We start from the raw sequence: 21,468 nt of genomic DNA on the forward strand, positions 1-21,468 counted from the left end.
GGCTATTCTGGTGGCTGATAACTCGCCGATCTTCAAAATATTGTCTTGGGATTTTTTAGTCCTACCGGAGAGGATAGATAAGTCATTGGTTTAACATCACATTTTTAAAAAACAGCACCTCCAACAGTGCCGCAATCTCTCAGTACAGCACTGGAGTGCCAGCCTATAGTTCTGTATTCAATGCACAACCGACTGACTCAGGCAACTGTGCCACAGCTGACACTATTAATTCATCTGCAGTGTATGTGGAGAGATTAAGGAAAATTAATCTGTTCCCACTTCTGTTCTCTGCCCATTGTGTGTGTGTGTGTGTGTCCATGTACAAATACCGATTCCCACTTCTGTTCACTGCCCAGTGTGTGTGTGTGTGTCCATGTACAAATACCGATTCCCACTTCTGTTCACTGCCCAGTGTGTATGTGTGTGTGTGTATATATGTACAAATATCGACTCCCACTTCTGTTCACTGCCTAGTGTGTGTGTGTGTCTCCATGTACAAATACCGATGGAGGACAGGACCAAGCTCCGCTGTCTGGGCGCATACATCGGGAATGCCCCCGTTGGGTGTGGAAGGCTGCTGCTGTTGCTGCTTGTGAAAGCTTCGAAGGAGTGAACTCCTCGACACACTAGTTATTAAATCACTTCATCTACTACAAACTAGAGAACCGTCAACACAGCCCAGTCCATCATGTGAACCCGCCTCCCATCCATTGACTCTGTCTACACCTCCTGCTGCCTGGGGAAAGCGGGCAGAAGAATCAAAGACTCCTCCCACCCGACTTACTCACTCTTCCAACTTCTTCCATCGGGCGGGAGGTACAAAAGTCTGAGAACACGCACCAACAGATTCAAACACAGCTTCTTCCCCGCTGTTAACAGACTCCTGAATGACCTTCTTATGGACTGAACTGATCTCTCCATGCATCTTCTCTACTGTTGCAGTACTATACTCCGTAAGCTTTACCTGATGTTTATGTATTTACATTGTGTATTTATCGTTGTCCTATGTTTTTCATGTATGGTGTCATCTGCCTGTTCTGTACACACAATACTTTTCACTGTACCTCGGTACACGTGACAATAAATCTAAATCTAAAAATCTAAATATAGTGCATAGAGTGAGCCTCCTTACATTTGATGAATACAAGTTAAAAGCTTCGTAGGAGAAGTAAAGGGAGACTAACAGGAGGAGGGGAAAAAAGTCCTCCCATGGAGCTATATGGTTAGCTGGATACTGATGTATAAACTACACTTGTTTACACAAATCTAAAATTATAGTAGCATCTCGAAATATTTTCAGACTCTCAAAACTAATGGAAATCAATGGTACCCAAGAGTCTCAGTTTAATTCCAGCAACAATTTACATAGCGCTTTAACATACTAAAATATCCAAAGGTACTTCACATGAGTATTATCAACATTTTCAGCGATTGCAATTACCCATGGCTGTGCTTCACCAGTGGAATAAAAATCTACCCCAGCGCTGATTCAGCCAGTAATTAAGTTCTATTTTCAGCCAAATGTTTTTGCTTTGCCCTGAGAGATAGTGTCCAGGAAATTTTACAGAACAGATTCCGAACAAGTGTTTTGCTTTTTGCAGTCTCTGAAATCAGCCACTTCGCACCAAATGATATCAGGAGGCCATCTGCTGTTCAAGGGGAGATTGGGAAGATTCCGATCTGTAAATGTAGTGTTAATTAATTAAAAAGCTAGCAAAATGTCAATCAGGGTAGAGATGGGTGAGGCCACTGACCTCGTGCTTAGGATTGAGAATGGGGGTCAGCACGGTGGCGCAGTGATTAGCACTGCTGTCTCACGAGCCGAGGTCACAGGTTCAATGCCGGCTCTGGGTCACTGTCCATGTGGTGTTTGCACATTCTCCCCGTGTTTGCGTGGGTTTCGCCCCCATAACCCGAAGATGTGCAGGTTAGGTGGATTGGAAATGTTAAATTGCCCCATAATTGGAAAAAATGAATTGGGTATTCTAAATTTATTTTTAAAAAAGGATTGGGAATGGAGGTAAAATATTAAATTGTAGCTTCGGATCTCTACCCGCTTTCTTTATTTTAAAAATGTATTTTGTGAATATTGGTAAAAGCAAATGTTCACCAGCCATGACGTTCCCTCAGCTGGAATAGTCTGCTGACATTTAGGTTTCGGCTTGCTGGTGTAGACTGGTGTTGGCAGTAGAGATCAAGAGACAATGGGGTAGAAATGAGTCACTATTACACTCGTTTTGCAGGTGCCTCTGCCTGTGCTGCAAGGAATGTCATTGAAATGGGCGCATTATGAGGAAAGGTTGTAGAGGTTAGGTTTGTATCCACCAGAGTTCAAAAGAGTAAGAGGCGACTTGATCAAAACCTTTAAGATCCTGAGGGGTCTTGACAGCGTGGAAGGGGAGTTGATGTTTCCTCTTGTTGGAGAATCTAGAACTAGGGGGTCACTGTTTAAAAATAAAGGGTCACCCATTTAAAATCGAGGTGAGGAGTAAGGTTTTCTTTGAGTGTCTGGAACTCTCTTCCTCAAAAGACAGAATCTTTGAATACTTTTAGGACTGGGCTCGATAGATTATTGATTAAAAAGAGACAAGGGGGTGAAAGGTTATCGAGGGTCAGCAGGAATATGGGGTTGAGGTTTCAATCAAATTAGCCATAATCTTACTGAATGGCGGAGTAGGCTCGAGGGACCAACTCCTACTCCCAATTCGTATGTTTGTAAGATATTCAGGCGAACGGCCAGTGAGCACCTTGAATATACGAACGATTAATGCTTGGTTGAAGACCAATCAGGGCAGCTGTGCTTCTTTATGCCAGATCCATTTAGGTGTTTAATAAAAATCTTTATTAAAGACTTGGCTGTAGCCTAGTAAGCAGGTGCAACTGAAAAGGTGGGTCTCATTCTTTTTAAATCATGGCAATTTGAGGGAGAAGCAAGTTCCTGTACCATTACCAGTCTTATCAGATTGATACTATAGGCCTCTTCTGAAGTTGCAATTTTTGGCTTTTCCACAAAGTGTTCTCCATTGAAGGCGCTGGTGGTGTTTAATGTCACATTGCCAGTCACTTCAGACAATTGCCTATTCTTAGTGTACATATTGACTGGGATGAACAAACTATTCTAATGTGGCATTGACTGGTCAGGGCTAATTCTGACCCTGACTTCGCCTGAAGTTCACAAACGTGTACTTTCCAGCAAGGGTGGTGATCAGGGGCAGGAATTTTTGTTTCACTTCTATCCCACTCTACCACAAAAGCACTTAAGTGAAATGAAATGAAAAAATGAAATGAAAATCACTTATTGTCACAAGTAGGTTCAATGAAGTTACTGTGAAAAGCCCCTAGTCGCCACATTCTGGCGCCTGTTCTGGAAGGCTGGTACGGGAATTGAACCGTGCTGCTGGCCTGCATTGGTCTGCTTTCAAAGCCAGCGATTTAGCCCTCTGAAATCCGTTATCGAGCATAAGTGAAGGCTCAAACTCTGGATTGTTCTGTATGTCGGGGCCTGCAGTAGCCCTTCTCCTGAATTGTTACAGCCTGTTCATTGTATTCTTGAATATTTTCTCTCAGGTTCTTCTGCGGGAATATAACTTTGACAGTCGCCACAAACCCACCTTCACAGAGGATGATATTCTCAACTCCTTCCCCGTGTTCAAACACATCATTGTGAAGGCAACAGACGCTGATCAGGTTTATAAGAATGCACAGACTACAATTCAGAAAGGTATGTGTGGTGTGCCAAGGGGTCAGTGCCTGAGTTTCGGTAGAACATTAATCGGAATGAAATCGGAAAATGCTGGAAAAACACAGCAGGTCTGGCAGCATCAGTGGAGGAGAAACAGGGTTAACGTTTTCAAATCCAATAGGATTCTTCTTTGGAGCTGAGTTTCTCTCTCCACAGATGTTCCCTGCTGGGTTTTTCCAGCATTTTCCTGTTTTTGTTGTGACGTGGTGACAGAGGACACTCTGCTCAATAGGGAATATAGTGACACCGTGGGTAGATGGGATTCATCCCTGCAAAAGTGACTGGTTTAAAGTTAACAATTGCTATCTCCTGTTCAAAATTCTTACCCACTAAGGAAGGGGTAAAGCTACATGTTTCCTTCTCCTTTGCTATCGGCTTTGAATTTTGCAATGCTTCCTGACCAGACACCTCCGGGGGGGGGAGGGGGAGAGGGGCCAGAATATTTACCCCCCTGTTTATTTTCTGCTTTCATCTCTTCTCTCATTTGCAACTCTGACTTGTGCTAATTTTTTTCTATGTTTCCAGGAAACCTTAAGGAGGGTCTTGAGTTGCTCAATGAATCTTTAAACTTATTCAACAATGTGTATGGAGCCTTGCACCCTGACATCTGTGGTTGTATGAGCCTTCTAGCACGGGTCAATTACATGATGGATAATATCCCTGAGGTGAGTGATAGTTTGATATTTTGGACACTGTGTGGATTGTGTGGGAAGATACCATTCCACACACAAGGATATGATTGCTTTCCTATTCCCTACAATATCAGCCTGATCTTATTAGGTCCTTGGTGGGAGGTGCCAAGTGGAATTTTTAACAGGAGGAGAATTTGACCATGAAATTATCTTTGATTGTCTGTGAAGTGGTTGCATCAAGTGACGATCGCTATCTACTGTCTCCATCCTGCAAATCACATGCAATACTACATATTTCCGCAATATACGTGTGTATGTGGCCACCTGAACTATAGGCTAAGTGTCTAGGCACTCCACACGTGTGAATAATGAGGGAATTAACACATTGGTAAATTGAAATCCCTGTAATTGCATTATTACTTTCTGCTGGCCTCTCATCATTTAGTATTCAGGGAAAAGAAACGTTTTATTAAGTTTGGCTCTAACATTGAGAGACTATGGCCCTGATCCTCTGGTCTCTGGATGGTCGGAGACCGGATGGATGCCGGAGGGTGCGCTACAGAACGCCTTGGAGGGCAACTACAAGGATTCTGCAGGAATTGCCTGATACATTTCATCTTCCGATGGACATGGGACTCTTCGAGAAAGTCTCAAACTCTGAGTTGGAGTCATAGATGTTGGAAATTTCTGACTTGCTTGCTGGATAGTTTCACAAGAAATGCCAGAAGCTCACGGTGGGAAGCTGGAGGCTTTTGGCATGGGGTGGGGTTCGAGGGGGGATTCAGAGAGTGGAGGGTCGTGGGGAGTCAAGAGGGTTGGGGACAGGAAGTTGAAGGGTTGGAGGTTCAGCTGTACAGTTACCCTGAGCTAGACATTTTTTTATCAGTTTAATACTTCCTTGGTAACTATCCAGGTAACGGAGTTGGAATCCGCCAAAGTCTCTGACTCAACTCGTTTGGAGACATTTTCAGAGGGTCCTGGAGAGCTAGAGAATTGCCCAGCAGAAGTTGCTTCCCAGGCAATTCCAGCATAGTCCTTCCACTGGGACTACCAAGGGGTCCTGTAGTGTGTCCTCTGGGAGGTCCTATCTCTGACTGGCCAATATTTGCAAGACCTGGGCCATTGTATTCAATACAAAGCTGATCCTCAATGTGCAGGTACAGAAGCAACATTCATTGTGTCTGCCCAGAACTAGATGGTTCAGGTTTCAGGGTGACAAGTTAGTATCAGTGAGCCAGTACATTTTGAAGTCTCTTTTTAGATGGTGACGATTTTCCCCAAATGCTGCTGCCTCTCACAATTATAATGCGTGCTTTATTTTTCCTATTTTTATACAGGCTATAAGCAACCAGCAAAAAGCTGTAATAATCAGCGAGCGGATCCTTGGCTTTGACCATCCCAACACCATCCATGAATATGTGAGTGACATGTATTTTCCACCAACGTTTCCCATCCATTTTCTCCCTTCTTAGCTGGTGCTGGTGCCCTTGGCACAGTGCCATTTTTTTGTGTCAATCAAGACAGTCTGTTTTGGCAAGCTATTTCATTATGATATCACAGCCTAGCTCAGTCCTAATAACATCCCGTACGTGCACACATGCACAATTTTACTAGGTAGTGATCGGGAATGAGAACTACAGGCAATTTTCCCCCTGAAAACCCTAACATCCTTGCTCACCACTCTGGTGAACTGAGCCAACACAACAGAGAACCCCTTGGCAGCAACTAGGTCTCCAAAGTGAAAAATAAACAACCCCCATCTCTGGTGGAGCCCCTCATCTGCCCCTCTCAGAGCAAACTTTATCTTTTCCAAGCCCAGGAACTCCAATAGGTCCCCCAGCCACGCCGAGGCACGTGGGGGAGAAGCTGACTTCCACTCCAACAGGATCCCCTGCGAACGATCAACGAGGCGAAGGGTAAGAAGTCGGTCTGCAACTCCAGCAGGTCCGACACCCCAAATATGGCCTCTAGGGGACCTGGCTCCAATTCCATATGCGGAACCTCAGACATGGTGTTACAAAACGACCCCCAATAACTCGCCAACCTCCGGGAGCAGGTCCAGAACATATGGAGCTGATTGGTTGGGCCTCTCCCACACCACTCACAACTGTCCTCCACCCCCTCAAACAGCCGGCACATCCTCGCCTTCGTTAAGTATGCCCGAGACACCACTTTTAGGTGAATCGACCCCAGCCTCGCACACGCGGTCGAGGCATTGGCCCTTCGCAGCATTTCGCACCATAATCCTTCCAGCCTCATCCCCAGCTGTTCCTCTCACTTGGCCTTAAGCCCTTCCAAAGACTCCTTATTCTCCTCCATAATCCGATCATAAATTGCTGAGAAAATCCACTCTCCAACCCCCGCCACCGACAGCACCTCCTCCAGCAACGAGGGGGGCGGCACCACCGGGAAACTCGGATAAGTTTTTCTTGAGAAATTCTGCACCTGCATATACCTAAATCCTTCTTCACGCTGCAGCTTCACCCATAACTCCTCTAAACTTGCGAATCTTCCTCTAGAAACACATCCTTTATCTCTTTCACCCCTCTCTCCTCCCATGCCCGGAACCTCGCATCCATCCTCCTTGGCTCAAACCCATGATTCCTTCTTATCGAATTTGCCCTCTACCCTTTCCTCAACCTGAAGTGCTATGGGAATTGCCCCCAGATCCTCAGCATGGCTACTATTACCGGATTCCCAGAATACTTCCCTGGGGATAGCCAGCGCCCGCAACCCCGACCCCTTGCAGGACCCGCCTCCATCCGCACCCACAAAGCTTCCGATTCCTTCCTCCAGCTCCCACACTTTCTCCGCATTTGCCCTCCAATAATAGTGTGACAAGTTTGGACGAGCCAAGCTCCTCGACCGCTGCCCCTTTGGACCACCGCCTTCCTTTTCCTCGCCACCTTCTCTGCCCATACAACAACAAGATCAGTCTATCCACCCCTTGACAAATGCCTTTGGCAAAAAGACCGGCAGATACTGGAACAGGAACAGAAACTGTGACAAAATATTAATTTTGACTGCCTGCACCCGGCCAGCCAATGACAAAGGGAGACTATCCCACCTCCCCAGATACTCTGAAGGGAACCAGCTATTTCTGACAGGTAAAATGAAATGAAAATCACTTACAAGTAGATTCAAATGAAGTTACTGTGAAAAGTCCCATTCCGATGCCTGTTCGGGGAGGCTGGTATGGGAATTGAACTGTGCTGCTGGCCTTGTTCTGCTTTCAAAGCCAGCGATTTAGCCCTGTGCTAAACCTAAAAGGGTCATTGATTTAGCCATTTTAATGTAAATACTAAAGCCGAGTTTGAAATCCATTTTAAAATGGATTTCATCATAAAACGTCAAGCATAACTTAGATTACAGAAACACACAGCTTGCAGTAACAAAAGCACAGAATTTGAAACATCTTAAGGCTAGCTAGAGGCTAATGCAACATTTTTACTGAAAGGTTAAATTGATATTATAAACTATCCATTGTTCTAATGAACAGAATTGCAGAAATTATTAAACTGTACCACAACCTGATCAAGGTCAAAATAAGCACCATGACAACATGAATCCACCATTGTTCAGAATATGAATAATAAAGCAGTCAGCAGAAAAATCAGTAGAAACCAGAATTGATTAAAAGTATACATCACATTCCAACACACGACAAGCATCTAAAAAGCAACATATCTGTAGATATGTTGCATATTGATGATTGACAACTGACCATCCAACTAAATGCATTTGAGACTCATCCAAACCAAACAGCACATTGCAGGGGTAGGGACAGATGGAGACAGACTGATAACATTCTTCTTAAACATAGAGGTCTGGGCAGCTATTTTCCATTTCGGGATCACTCTATACTATTTACTTAACTACTTGCTATTCTTATTTCGTATTTTCATATTTCCACTCTAACTCTTAAAGTCTGCGCAAGCTGTTTACTTTGAGCAAGAAATCATTACTGTATTTTGAAAGTTAAATCTGTTTGTAAACTACTAATTCGATTATATCTCATAAAGTCTTCTTCTGGCAGGGGATTATTGAGAACATTTGATTTGTAACCACAAGAAGATCTCAAACTCTCAATTATAATCAATAGACGCTATAAAAGATTTCATTTCACACCTGAGACGTATAACTTAAATTTCTAAGTGTATACGAGACTACACTTAAACCGCATGGTAGATTTCGATCCTGCCGACTATGCCAATTGTTGAAATCTACCATGCGGTTTAAGTGGTCTCGTATACACTTTGAACTCAGTAGAAATTTAAGTTACACTTCTCGGGTGCTCCAACTCCACCCCTCCTGAGGTAGAAATGGTCACTATGCCAAGGCCTCCTCCATCCCTTTCGTTTTCTCCCCCTGCTCCCGCACTGTCGTCGAGGTTCTCACCAACTCCACTCACTGGGGCAGGGTCTCTCCCACCCATGCCTTCAGCGAGGCCATCATCCCCATCTGATGCTCCGAGAACAGCCGTTCCAATTCCCAAGCCATCACCTCCGTCATCTTTCTTCCTGCTGCACCCCCCACAACGGTCGGCGGCAGATGTTCGCTCGCTGCCTTCTTCCCTAGATTCTTCTTGCCGGTTTTTGACATTCTTTAAATGTCCTAGACCTTCCTACAGCTCCTCACGAACAAATCTTTACCATAAACTGGACTAAGGCCATGCAATACAGCTCTGGCAGGAGTGATTATTTCTAGTGAAATGGCTGGGGGTATCCATTATCTTCAGCAAAAGACAGAGTTAATCAATTATCTTTAGTGTCATGTTGCCTTTTCTTTCTCTTACTTTTTTCTCTGTCCTTTCTGTGGCTCTGTTCCAATTATGGCAATCAGTGAATTTGTCCTTCTTTCTATGTTATCTTTTGGGCTATCCTCCAGTTTGGGCCCCACTAATTGGGTGATCCCTGATCACTCCGTTCGATTCCTAACCAATAAGTGGGCGGGGATCTGGATGGCTGGGCGTGTTCCAAGCGGTTACTGAACCCATTGTTTGCATTTCCCTTGAACAGGGAGTGGTGCTGAAATGTCTGGGACTGTCCCGGTTGCACAAGTACCAGTCCTTTGTTTTGGTGAAGATGGGCCATCAAATGCTAATCGGCCCCATTAAAATGCTAATTGGACGGAGTTTCAATACCGTCTGGACTTCTTGCTGACAAATATGCATTTCAGTCTCTGAGCCTGCCTGATTCTTGGCTTGTTCATTTTACCCATCAGTCTTTGCGAGTTTCTCTGTACCTAGTTGGAAGTGGCCATCCCAGATGGCTACAGTCACAAGTAGGCTTACATTAACACTGCAATGAAGTTACTGTGAAAATCCCCTTGTCGCCACATTCTGACGCCTTTTCGGGTAACCAGAGGGAGAATTCAGAATGTCCAAATGACCTAACAGCATGTCTTTCGGGACTTGTGGGAGGAAACCGGAGCACCTGGAGAAAACCCATGCAGGCACGGGAGAATGTGCAGACTCCGCACAGACAGTGACCCAAGCTGGGAATCGAACCGGGAACCCTGGAACTGTGAAGCAGCAGTGCTAACCACTGTGCTATCGAGATTTATGCAACTGTGTGATCAGTTGTGATTACCAAAGATGGGTCCTGATAATTCTTGCCAGTGAAATTCTCAGGGACATGTTCAGATGATGATGCCAGTGAAAGCCCCAAGAAATCTGCAGATAAGCTATTCATTCAGACAGCTGACGTCCTATTGACTGTCAGCATCTTGTCATGTGACGTAGTTTGCCAACTTAACTCAGCCTCTGCAGAACACTGCCTTCGAGACAAGAGGAAATACTTGTTAGGAAGGAAGATGTGTTGGGCATTTTGAAAAACTTGAGGATAGACAAGTCCCCCGGGCCTGACGGGCTATATCCAAGGATTCTATGGGAAGCAAGAGATGAAATTGCAGAGCCGTTGGCAATGATCTTTTCGTCCTCACTGTCAACAGGGGTTGTACCAGGGGATTGGAGAGTGGCGAATGTTGTGCCCCTGTTCAAAAAAGAGACTAGGGATAACCCTGGGAATTACAGGCCAGTTAGTCTTACTTCGGTGGTAGGCAAAGTAATGGAAAGGGTACTGAAGGATAGGATTTCTGAGCATCTGGAAAGACACTGCTTGATTAGGGATAGTCAGCACGGATTTGTGAGGGGTAGGTCTTGCCTTACAAGTCTTATTGCATTCTTTGAGGAGGTGACCAAGCATGTGGATGAAGGTAAAGCAGTGGATGTAGTGTACATGGATTTTAGTAAGACATTTGATAAGGTTCCCCATGGTAGGCTTATGCAGAAAGTAAGGAGGCATGGGATAGTGGGAAATTTGGCCAGTTGGATAACGAACTGGCTAACCGAAAGAAGTCAGAGAGTGGTGGTGGATGGCAAATATTCAGCCTGGAGCCCAGTTACCAGTGGCGTACCGCAGGGATCAGTTCTGGGTCCTCTGCTGTTTGTGATTTTCATTAATGACTTGGATGAGGGAGTTGAAGGGTGGGTTAGTAAATTTGCAGACGATACAAAGATTGGTGGAGTTGTGGATAGTGAGGAGGGCTGTTGTCGGCTGCAAAGAGACATAGATAGGATGCAGAGCTGGGCTGAGAAGTGGCAGATGGAGTTTAACCCTGAAAAGTGTGAGGTTGTCCATTTTGGAAGGACAAATATGAATGTGGAATACAGGGTTAACGGTAGAGTTCTTGGCAATGTGGAGGAGCAGAGAGATCTTGGGGTCTGTGTTCAGACATCTTTGAAAGTTGCCACTCAAGTGGATAGAGCTGTGAAGAAGGCCGATGGTGTGATAGCGTTCATTAACAGAGGGATTGAATTTAAGAGCTGTGAGGTGATGATGCAGCTGTACAAAACTTTGGTAAGGCCACATTTGGAGTACTGTGTACAGTTCTGGTCGCCTCATTTTAGGAAGGATGTGGAAGCTTTGGAAAAGGTGCAAAGGAGATTTACCAGGATGTTGCCTGGAATGGAGAGTAGGTCTTACGAGGAAAGGTTGAGGGTGCTAGGCCTTTTCTCATTAGAACGGAGAAGGATGAGGGGCGACTTGATAGAGGTTTATAAGATGACCAGGGGTATAGATAGAGTAGACAGTCAGAGACTTTTTCCCCGGGTGGAACAAACCATTGCAAGGGGACATAAATTTCAGGTGAATGGTGGAAGGTATAGGAGGGATATCAGAGGTAGGTTCTTTACCCAGAGAGTAGTGGGGGCATGGAATGCACTGCCTGTGGAAGTAGTTGAGTCGGAAACATTAGGGACCTTCAAACAGCTATTGGATAGGTACATGGATTACGGTAGAATGATATAGTGTAGATTAATTTGTTCTTTAGGGCAGCACGGTAGCATTGTGGATAGCACAATTGCTTCACAGCCCCAGGGTCCCAGGTTCGATTCCGGCTTGGGTCACTGTCTGTGCGGAGTCTGCACATCCTCCCCGTGTCTGCGTGGGTTTCCTCCGGGTGCTCCGGTTTCCTCCCACAGTCCAAAGATGTGCAGGTTGGGTGGATTGGTCGTGATAAATTGCCCTTAGTGTCCAAAATTGCCCTTAGTGTTGGGTGGGGTTGCTGGGTTGTGGGGATAGGGTGGAGGTGTTGACCTTGGGTATGGTGCTCTTTCCAGGAGCAGGTGCAGACTCGATGGGCCGGGTGGCCTCCTTCTGCACTGTAAATTCTATGATAATCTATGATTAATCTAGGACAAAGGTTCGGCACAACATCGTGGGCCGAAGGGCCTGTTCTGTGCTGTATTTTTCTATGTTCTAAGAGACAACTGAAGTTGATAAAAACAATGACAAAATAAATAATAGGAAAAATGAAGCAATTAATACCTTAGACGCCAGTAATTCCATAGTACTGCATGACATAGCCAAACCTCATTGTATTGTCCTGATAGGGCAGAACGGTGGTGCATTGGTTAACACTGCTGCCTCACGGCACCGAGGACCCAGGTTCGATCCCGGCTCTGGGTCACTGTCCATGTGGAGTTTGCACATTCTCCCCGTGTTTGCATGGGTTTCGCCCCCACAACCCAAAGTTGTGCAGGCTATGTGGATTGGCCACACTAAATTGCCCCTTCATTGGAAAAAATGAAATGAAATGAAAATCGCTTCTTGTCACAAGTAGGCTTCAAATGAAGTTACTGTGAAAAGCCCCTAGTCGCCACATTCCGGCGCCTGTTCGGGGAGGCTGGTATGGGAATTGAACCGTGCTGCTGGCCTGCCTTAGTCTGCTTTAAAAGCCTGCTCTTTAGACCTGTGCTAAACCAGCCCCTTGAATTGGGTAATCTAAATTTTAAAAAAAATATATTGTACTGTTAAACCCTGCGTAATATCCCTGACTCATCAACGCATTGCTGCATCTCCTGTTGGCTTCAGTAGGGTTTTTTTTAAACTTTGGATTTGAAAGGAGGAACTAATTTCTTGCTTGGATGTAGATTGAGGTGAAACGTTTAAACTCATTACTATCTTCCACTGTTTTATATTCAGGCCAACCTGGGCCTCTACTGCTTTGCCAACAATCAGGTATCAGTAGCATTGAGGCTGCTGTATCGCGCTCTCTACCTGATGCTCACGGTCTGTGGAGAAGACCACCCGGAAATAGCTGTTCTTGATGTAAGTGTGTGATGAAAGCTTTCTTTTGGGGTAGAGTAAGCAGAAATACCTGGTGTTTCTTCTTTGGGTGAGGGGAGGTGGTCTACGTTAGTCACCTGAATTGGTTGCCCGGGCCTATTAGCAGCCTCATGACTTGAAATCAGTGTGACTCGCATTTAAATGTAATATTTACTATAGAAAAAGGGTTCCAAGATGCTTCAGAGAATACTGTCACCATTTTTCCATGTTCGGAGAAGGATGAGAAGGGGGAGTGGGGGGGTGTGGGGAACAGTCTGTTAGCGTAGAAGCTTCATTATCTTAGAGGGGAGCTTCTCGTGGATGGGACTTGGAGTTGCTTAGTGTGAAATTAACTTTATTTTCTTTCTCTCCCTCTCTTCCTCCCACCCCACACCGCCCACAGAGTAACATCGGCCTAATGCTCCAAACTGCACTGGATTGTGACCTCGCAATTCGATTTTTGCAGAAATCTCTGGAATTAAATCTCAAGTATTATGGGGTGCAAGCTTTGGAGACTGCTCTGAGGTACAGCACAGGACTCCTCCTGTTTCTGATAAACTTCACTCAGAATTGCTTTAGAATTAACAGGATACAAATTGCCCAGTAATTTTGCACTTAGTCATGCCGGCTGTGAGCACGTTTTTGTATTTTCTCCAAACAAATTTGCGAATATTCCTATTTCAAAGCTGCTACCGGTTTCTACTAAATGCTTCACATGCAAACCTTTTTGATCTCTGGGATTCTAATTGAAATTCAGCTTAGATTAACGGGAATGCAAGTTTCTTGTCTACCAGCTGCAAGAACCCTGCAAAACAAAAATTGTTAATTCTAGTTAGCATAGGAACAAAGCTCCCCTTAATTTATAGTCTCCTTCAAAGGCTACAGGATGGCCATAAAAATGTCACATTCAAAGGTTGGGATTGATAGCGAATACAGTAAGTTTTCCAAGAAAGGACTTGCATTTATATCGCGCCTTTCACGACCCCAAACCGTCCCAATGTTTTACAGCCAATAAGATATTGTTGGCACCAGCCATGGTTATAACGTAGGGAAATATGGCAGATAATTTTCGCAGTGGGATAATGATTAGATTATCTGTCTTTTAATAATGTTGGTTGAGGGATTAATGTTGACCAGGACATGAATAATGCCATGGAGGGGTGAGCAGGAATCAAAAGCCTGCATCTAAAATTTTCCTGACCTGAGAATGCTTGATGCTGACATCCTAACAGAGCAATGATTATGCCTTTGTGGGCCTCCTAGTTCACTGGCTATAAATAAAGTTGCAACGCCCATTAATTTGAAAATATCACGAGCTTCATCTCTATCTGGTCATAGTTTTAGGATTTACTTATCAAGAGGGAAACAGTGCTAAGGATAAACCTTTGCATACTGCCAGGATCAAGGAATTCTAAGATGGCAAATTGGAGCATAAGATGTGAATACCAAGACGTATGTGCTGGCTCACAGGTGCCTTAAATAACATTGTCCATTAACATCCCTATTGCTGAAAAGTACAAAACTCTCAAACCATGTTTAAAGATGTAAATAAATGCTGCAGAGTTTTTACTTTGCTACTTTATTGTGGTCCAGTTGCTGACATCTTAGAATTTGACAATATATCGACATGCCTTAGCCATGATAGCTAACAGTTGGGTATTAGGCTGATGAGCGTTCATTGTGATGTTTTGGGCTGTTTCTCTCATTTGAAGTTTGTTTGTTTATTTGTCACTTATTGTAATCATTCCTGTCAATATTTTTAAAATGCATTGAACCATGCACTTCCTTCAGTTGATAATAGCTGTTATCATGTTTGAACATTCAGTAATGTGAAATATGTCATGTCTGATTTGAAAGGATGGTTCGTCACAATATGTAACCTTTTAATGAATTGATCACAACTAACCCCTCCCAACTGCATCTGGGACCTCGTCTACAGAAGCCACTACAAGAATTGTTACAAGGAAGTTCCAAAGTGCAGAGTCCTCTAATGTCCCACAGGAAAATGGCGCTAAATTTAAGGACCCACATCTAGGATAGTCATCATGAGTTGAACCGGACCTTCTGTCTAATTAGTTTTTTGTTTGAACTGTATAGCTATCACCTCATGGCCCAAGTCTACGCGAGCAAGGCAGAGTTCCGAACCGCTGTACAGCATGAGAAGGAAGCCTACACCATCTACAGGGCTCAGGTCAGTTATTCCAACTCTGTTTTCCCGCAGTGTTGCAGAGCTTAGGTTCACAAGTCAACCTTTAGTGAATCTTTTGAGAGTGACTTTACTGTTCCACACTCAATGAAATACAAGGCAACTGTGTACTGTAATGTAAACGACAAGTTATGTAGTTGAACAGGAAATTATGTTTACCGTGCCAAATAAAGATCTCTACTGATTTAAGCAGGGAGCCACCCTTATTGTTTTTAATGAAGAAGTCAATTAATTCATCCAGCTACTCATTCCTTGGATCCATATACACGGTGACATGAACAGTTTTCCACTCCCTCAACTCTTCCTTTTGGCAGAGGAAGGGACTCTTCACCCAATGACCCCAATTGTTTAATATTAGAATCTGCAGTGCAATCAGTAAAAGGTTATTCATATTTTAATGTAGGGTAATTCAATTGAATATTCGACCATATAATGTTCCAGTGCATTGACTAAATGGAAATTTTATGTTATGGTTACAGTGGACACCTCTGTAAGATAGAGGCAGTGGTACCATGTCCCAACAGCGTTGTTAGATTGATTCTATTGCTGGGAACAAAGGGCTTTTGTGCAATGTTGAAATGCAGGAAAGCATGTGAAAAGGCCATTTGGCTCATTAAGCACTCTCCTACAGTACACAAAAATTCTACTCCACCATTTACTCTCCCAGGAGAAGGACCTAGATAATGCTGCTGGTTTCATGAAATTCCAAAATATTAACTGCTTATCAACTATATGGGAATGTTGCAGTTCTAAATCCGTATTTTTCTTGCACTTTTATTTCTAACTCAGCTTGGGGAGACTCACCTAAAAACAAAAGCGAGCTCTGAGTTCCTGAAGCATGTCACTCAGCAGGCGGTGAACCTACAGAGAACCATGAATGAGATTTACAAGAATGGATCAAATGTTAAGCTTCCTCCAGTACAGGTCAGGACCCCTTATTCGGTTACAAAGGATTATTAGCTACCTCTTTGCTTCCAATTCTTTCAGAACGGATTTTGCCAGGCAGCGCTGTCTTGGCAGTAACCAAAAAGCTTGTTGGCCTTTGTCAGCAGATGTAATATGTATCACTATTCTGAAAGCTGAAATCCAGTGAATGGGAAGTTGATGCTAATTAGTTGGTTATGTAGGATTTTCCAGTTCTGCTACAACTTTATTCATTGCCTTTAATGTTGTAAAATGTCCTGAGGAACTTTAAAAGAGCATTATGTAAATCTGACACTGAGCCATATGAGGATATATTGGGCCCAATGGCCAAAACCTGGAAGAGGTAGGTTTTTAAAATAATTATTGTCGCAAGTAGGCTTAAATTAACACTGCAATGAAGTTATTGTGAAAATCCTCTAGTTGCCAAATTCTGGTGCCTGTTCAGGTACGCGGAGGGAGAATTCAGAATATCCAATTCACCTAACAATCATGTATTTTGGGGCTTGTGTGAGGAAACCGGAGCACCCTGAGGAAACCCACGCAAACACGGGAGAAGGTGCAGACTCCGCACAGATAAGTGACCCAAGCGGGAATCGAACCTGGGACCCTGGCGCTGTAAAACAACAGTGCTAACCACTGTGCTACTGTGCCAGAATGTCTTAAAGGAGGAAAGATAGAAAATGAGGTGGCAATGGTTCAGAGAGGGAATTCCAGAGCTTTAGGGTCTTGGCTACTGAAGGCACAGCTGCTAATTGTGAAGGGATTAAAATTGGTGATGCTCAGGTAGTCAGTATTGGAGGAGTACAGATATCTGATGGTTAAAGAAGATTACAGGGATGAGGAGGGTTGAGGGTACGGAGGTTTGAAAAAGAGGACTGAAATTTTAAAATTGAGGCATTAGCATAAAAAAATAATTGGATACTCTAAATTTATTTTTTTTAAATAAAATTGAGGCATTGCTTAACAAGGAGGCACAAACTGGGCGGCACAGTGGTTAGCACTGCAGCGCTGAGGACACGGGTTCGATCCCGACTCCGGGTCACTATCTCTGTGGAGTTTGCATATTCTCCCCGTGTCTGTGTGGGTTTCACCCCCACAACCCAAAGATGTGCAGGTTAGGTGGATTGACCACACTAAATTGCCCCTTAATTGGAAAACATATCATTGGGTACTCTAAATTTATTTTTAAAAAACACAAGGAGTCACAATAGGTCAGCGAGCAACGAGGCGATAGGTGAATGGAAGGAACTAAGTGAGTGGGGACACAGGCAGCTGAGTTTTGAACAACCACAAGTTTATGAAAGTTGGAAACTTGGAGGCCATCCAAGGGTGTGTTGAAATAGTAAATCCTAGAACCAACGAAAGCATCTGTTTCAGGAGCAAATGAGTTGAAGTAAGTGCAGAGTCCGACAATGCTATGAAAGTGGAAACAGGCAGTCTTGGTGATATTGTTTAGAGACAGAGCCAGGAGTTGAAAGAGATGGTGGTGAAGTTGCGCTCAGTGTTGTCAGCATACATGTGGAAACTGATGCTGAGTTTTTGGATGATGACAGAGGGGCAGCATATAGATTTGGAATGGTAGGGAGCCTAGGTTAGATTCCTCAGGGACCCCAATGGTGACAGTGTGGGAGCAGAAAGAGAAGCCATTGCAAGTGATTCTCTGGCTATGGTTGAATATCTAGGAATGGAATTATTTAAATTAATATCCATTAGCAGACAATACCTGACAGTTTGACCATTTATTTTTTCAGACCACACCCCTGAATAACAAGACGATACTGCAACAGCTTAACCTGATCAATCGGATTGGCCTTAATGATAGCAGGTAACCTTGTCCTTTCTGTGAATTACAGCCATATTTTCCCCAAGAGATTGCTCCATTTTGAATTAATGCTATTTGATAACTGGGAACTACTTCAGTGGTAGAATATTCAAACATCAATCTGCAAATACTGGCAGAAAGAGATTGATATGGACAATTATAGCAAAGGGGAAATTAAATTTATCTCAGCTGTGGATGTCATTGCCATTTGAAAGCCGCTTACATTGCTCCCCGATAGCCCATTTTGCAGTTTGCTGGCAAGGCTGGTGCTGAGACTTATAAACTAGATCGATGAAGCCTGTGCTGAATTTGCTGATCTCTGTGAGCAACAGTTGGACAGTGCTGCAGTTGAGCTATCTGCAGTGGTGAGGATGCTCTTGTGGGCCTTGACATCCGAGTAAACATGCCTTCCTCTTTCTCAGTCATTATCCCAGAACTCTTGATGAAAGTCTGCAAATGTTGAAGTTGATCGCGATGTGGCATTTTCACTGTCAAGTAGCCTGCAAACTCTTGCATTCCAGACTGACACATTAAGTCATTTGGGTTGGGCCAATGCTTGAGGGGCAGCCAGTAATTGTTGAACTAAACTCTGCAAGGAATCTGTAGCAGAGGAGAAAAGCTAGAAAATGTATGAGCAATGTGCATGTTTCTCATGAAATCCATACCCTGTAAGTGCTTGTGCAAACTGACTTCCAGGTTTGTCTACAAAACAACAATCAGACTGCAATTAATAATTCACTGTGAATCTTTGGGACACCTTGAGGATGAGAGAGAGATCCAATTTAAATTAAAGTCTGTCTTCTATTGTGTGAGTGTATGGGAGATTGATAACAAAATATACCATTCTATTTTGATCTGTGGCATTAATTATAATAATCTTCATTATTGTCACAAGTAGGCTTTCATTAACACTGCAATGAAGTTACTGTGAAAATCCCCTAGTTGTCACATTCCGTCACCTGTTGGGGTACACTGAGGGAGAATTCAGTCCAAATTACCTAACAGCACGTCTTTCGGGCCGTGTGGGAGGAAACCGGAGCACCTGGAGGAAACCCATGCAGACACTGAGAGAACGTGCAGACTCCGCACAGTGACCCAAGCTGGGAATTTAACCTGGGACCCTGGAGCTGTGAAGCAACAGTGCTAACCACTGTGCTACCATGCTGCCCATAATTACACGCTAATAGTTCTACAGCACCGCAGTTGGAATAAGTTGTGGTCAGAGGATAAATGGATGCAGTGGGATCTGCTTCACTGATCCTTGTGCAGTCAAAACAGCTGACCCAAGTATCAGAGCCATTCTATGTTCTGAAAAGGTCAAATACCCCGCTCTCTTCCTCAAGTTCTCAGCGTTTTGCTTTGTCTCACTCTCTAATATCTTCCCAATACCAGACAGAGATTACAGACTGTATATTGTCAGTGTGGGATGCACACGTTCTGTGAAACCTGATGCCAAGTGACATGCCTTTGACTTGTTTTGATTCTGTTGTGAAACTTGTCTGCTGTAATCAGAATTACCACCTGCCATACAATTCTCAAGATGCTAACCCAATGCTCCTCTCATCAACCACCACATACACACTGGCTAGGATTCCCTGACCCTTTTGCCACCTGTTCTTATTGTTACCTTCTGGTTCTTTGCAGAAAATCTGTCCTGGAAAAAGCAACAAATCGAATGCGAAAACTAATTCAGGCAGAAATCCAGGCATCACAGAGACTGACCAAGGCCCTCACTGATATTGGTATAGATAATCCGATACTAATCAATGGAACTGCCCCAGCTGAAATCGTGAATGGTGTAGAGAATGTGGCTGAAGAGAAGACAGTGATTAATAGCAAAACAGAGAATGACCGTGTACCATCAGGAGATTCTGTGTAACTGTGTTTGCCAGCAGTCGACAAATTAATCTCCTTTCTAATGACGTGAAACAGACACTAATGTCTACTTCTCAACATAGAGTCTCATTTAGATCCCAGATGTGGCTGGAGTGGGTAAATGGAAAAATTAGGTCCTTATGTCAGCAGATAGCGTTTAGGGTTCATCACCAGGTTGGAACTAAGTTCCGTAATTGTCTATATTACAATTGGAAACCTTTTTAAATTACTGGATGTTAAAGCTTTATTTAATAATCAGACTACTTTTCTCATTGTTGTTCCTCATTGGATGTGGTTTTGTGTAACAATACGGCTGACAAATCCTTGCCTAACCACTGGTCAATGTATAAATTGGGCAGCTTAGCTGTGAAACATAAGAATTGGGGAACAAAAGTTTGGATCCAGCCACTCCTGAAAATAAGTATGATTATTGATATAGCTCAGTCTCTCACTGTTACTTTCTGATGTGTTCAAAACCTGTTATTATGTTGTTCTCAGATATATCTCATATGGTTTTGCTGATACTTTTGCCTTATTTGTATTACACTATCGTCTTATTTGTATTACACTGTCATAGCATGATAAAAGCAACATGATGGTGTGTGTGTGTGTTTTGGGTGTGAGGGATGTGGCAGATTATATTCCCAAAATTATCACCATTAAGCAGGTTACATTGCTGGAGAAAGGTCAAATTCAGCCTAAACTGATTGTTTCGGGTTTCTCTTTAGATTCAAATGTTTTCTTTAATATTGAGTTTTCCAGGATCTCACACTTTATCACTAATAATTTGATAAATCCCTGGTTTGTTTAGTGGACCAGTTTTGATGGTTCAGATGTGCTCTTCAGCTTTGGTTACCTGCATCATCATGACCTATGACAACTCTCTTCCTACACCTAGTGATGCACTAAGGCAGACTTGTTTCCATAGCTAGTTATTCCTGGAACAGGTCACTCGCTAGTTGCCAGAGGCTTATATAGCTTAAGGATCACCACTCCGCATCAAGTGTGGCTGACCAGGAGTCTCCCCCGCTCTTGCCGCCAGCCATTGACGTGTTTGGAAGCATTTGCAGTTTGACACCCAACCTGTTTGGCCGCGTTATGAACGCACCTTCCTTGGCCATCAAGTCCTAGAGTGGGACCCGAACACGGAACTTCTGGCTCCGAGGCAGGGATGTGATCTACTGCTCCCACAAGACCTCCTATAACAACCTATAAGCAGATTTATAAATCCAGGTCTTGCTTCTTTAAATTCAAGTTTAGATTGCCAACTGCTTGTATCTGAACACAAGTTCAGAACTTTCATTAATCCTCCAGGTACTAGGTTCCTGCTGCATTTTTTGTTATAACTTTCCCAATACTGATTTAAAAAAAAAAAAAAAAAATGTGTTCTATTTGATTAGCTGTACAATTCTTTGATTCAAATACAAAATCAAAAAACCCATTGTTTGCAGTTTATAGGTTAAGAAGCTTTATTTGCCTTTAATTTGTGTTAGACCATATTTCATGAATCAGGTGAATGTATTTTTGACCATGAGTGAAATACTCCTTAAGTTCTTATGAATATTGTAATACTGTGATTATACATCTCACGAATAAACTGTGGACACCATTTACTGTTTGCCTTTTTCTTTAATTTGCTGCCCGTTGGCATAAAGGGC

The 21,468-nt window shown here is 43.5% G+C and overlaps 1 protein-coding gene across 1 annotated transcript in view; it reads left to right on the forward strand.

The window, feature by feature from the left end:
* Positions 1-21,419, forward strand: part of LOC140399909 (clustered mitochondria protein homolog) — a 150,770-nt gene extending 129,351 nt beyond the window's left edge. The window contains exons 18-26 of the mRNA XM_072489425.1: positions 3,568-3,721; positions 4,268-4,407; positions 5,712-5,792; positions 12,861-12,986; positions 13,387-13,508; positions 15,081-15,174; positions 15,979-16,113; positions 17,865-17,938; positions 19,580-21,419. Of these exons, the coding sequence (XP_072345526.1) occupies positions 3,568-3,721; positions 4,268-4,407; positions 5,712-5,792; positions 12,861-12,986; positions 13,387-13,508; positions 15,081-15,174; positions 15,979-16,113; positions 17,865-17,938; positions 19,580-19,814 (1,161 nt within the window). The 3' untranslated portion in view covers positions 19,815-21,419. The remainder of the gene's footprint in view (positions 1-3,567; positions 3,722-4,267; positions 4,408-5,711; positions 5,793-12,860; positions 12,987-13,386; positions 13,509-15,080; positions 15,175-15,978; positions 16,114-17,864; positions 17,939-19,579) is intronic.
* Positions 21,420-21,468: the final 49 nt, after the last annotated feature.

Source organism: Scyliorhinus torazame, chromosome 1, assembly GCF_047496885.1.
Source record: "Scyliorhinus torazame isolate Kashiwa2021f chromosome 1, sScyTor2.1, whole genome shotgun sequence".
Classification (NCBI taxonomy): domain Eukaryota; kingdom Metazoa; phylum Chordata; class Chondrichthyes; order Carcharhiniformes; family Scyliorhinidae; genus Scyliorhinus; species Scyliorhinus torazame.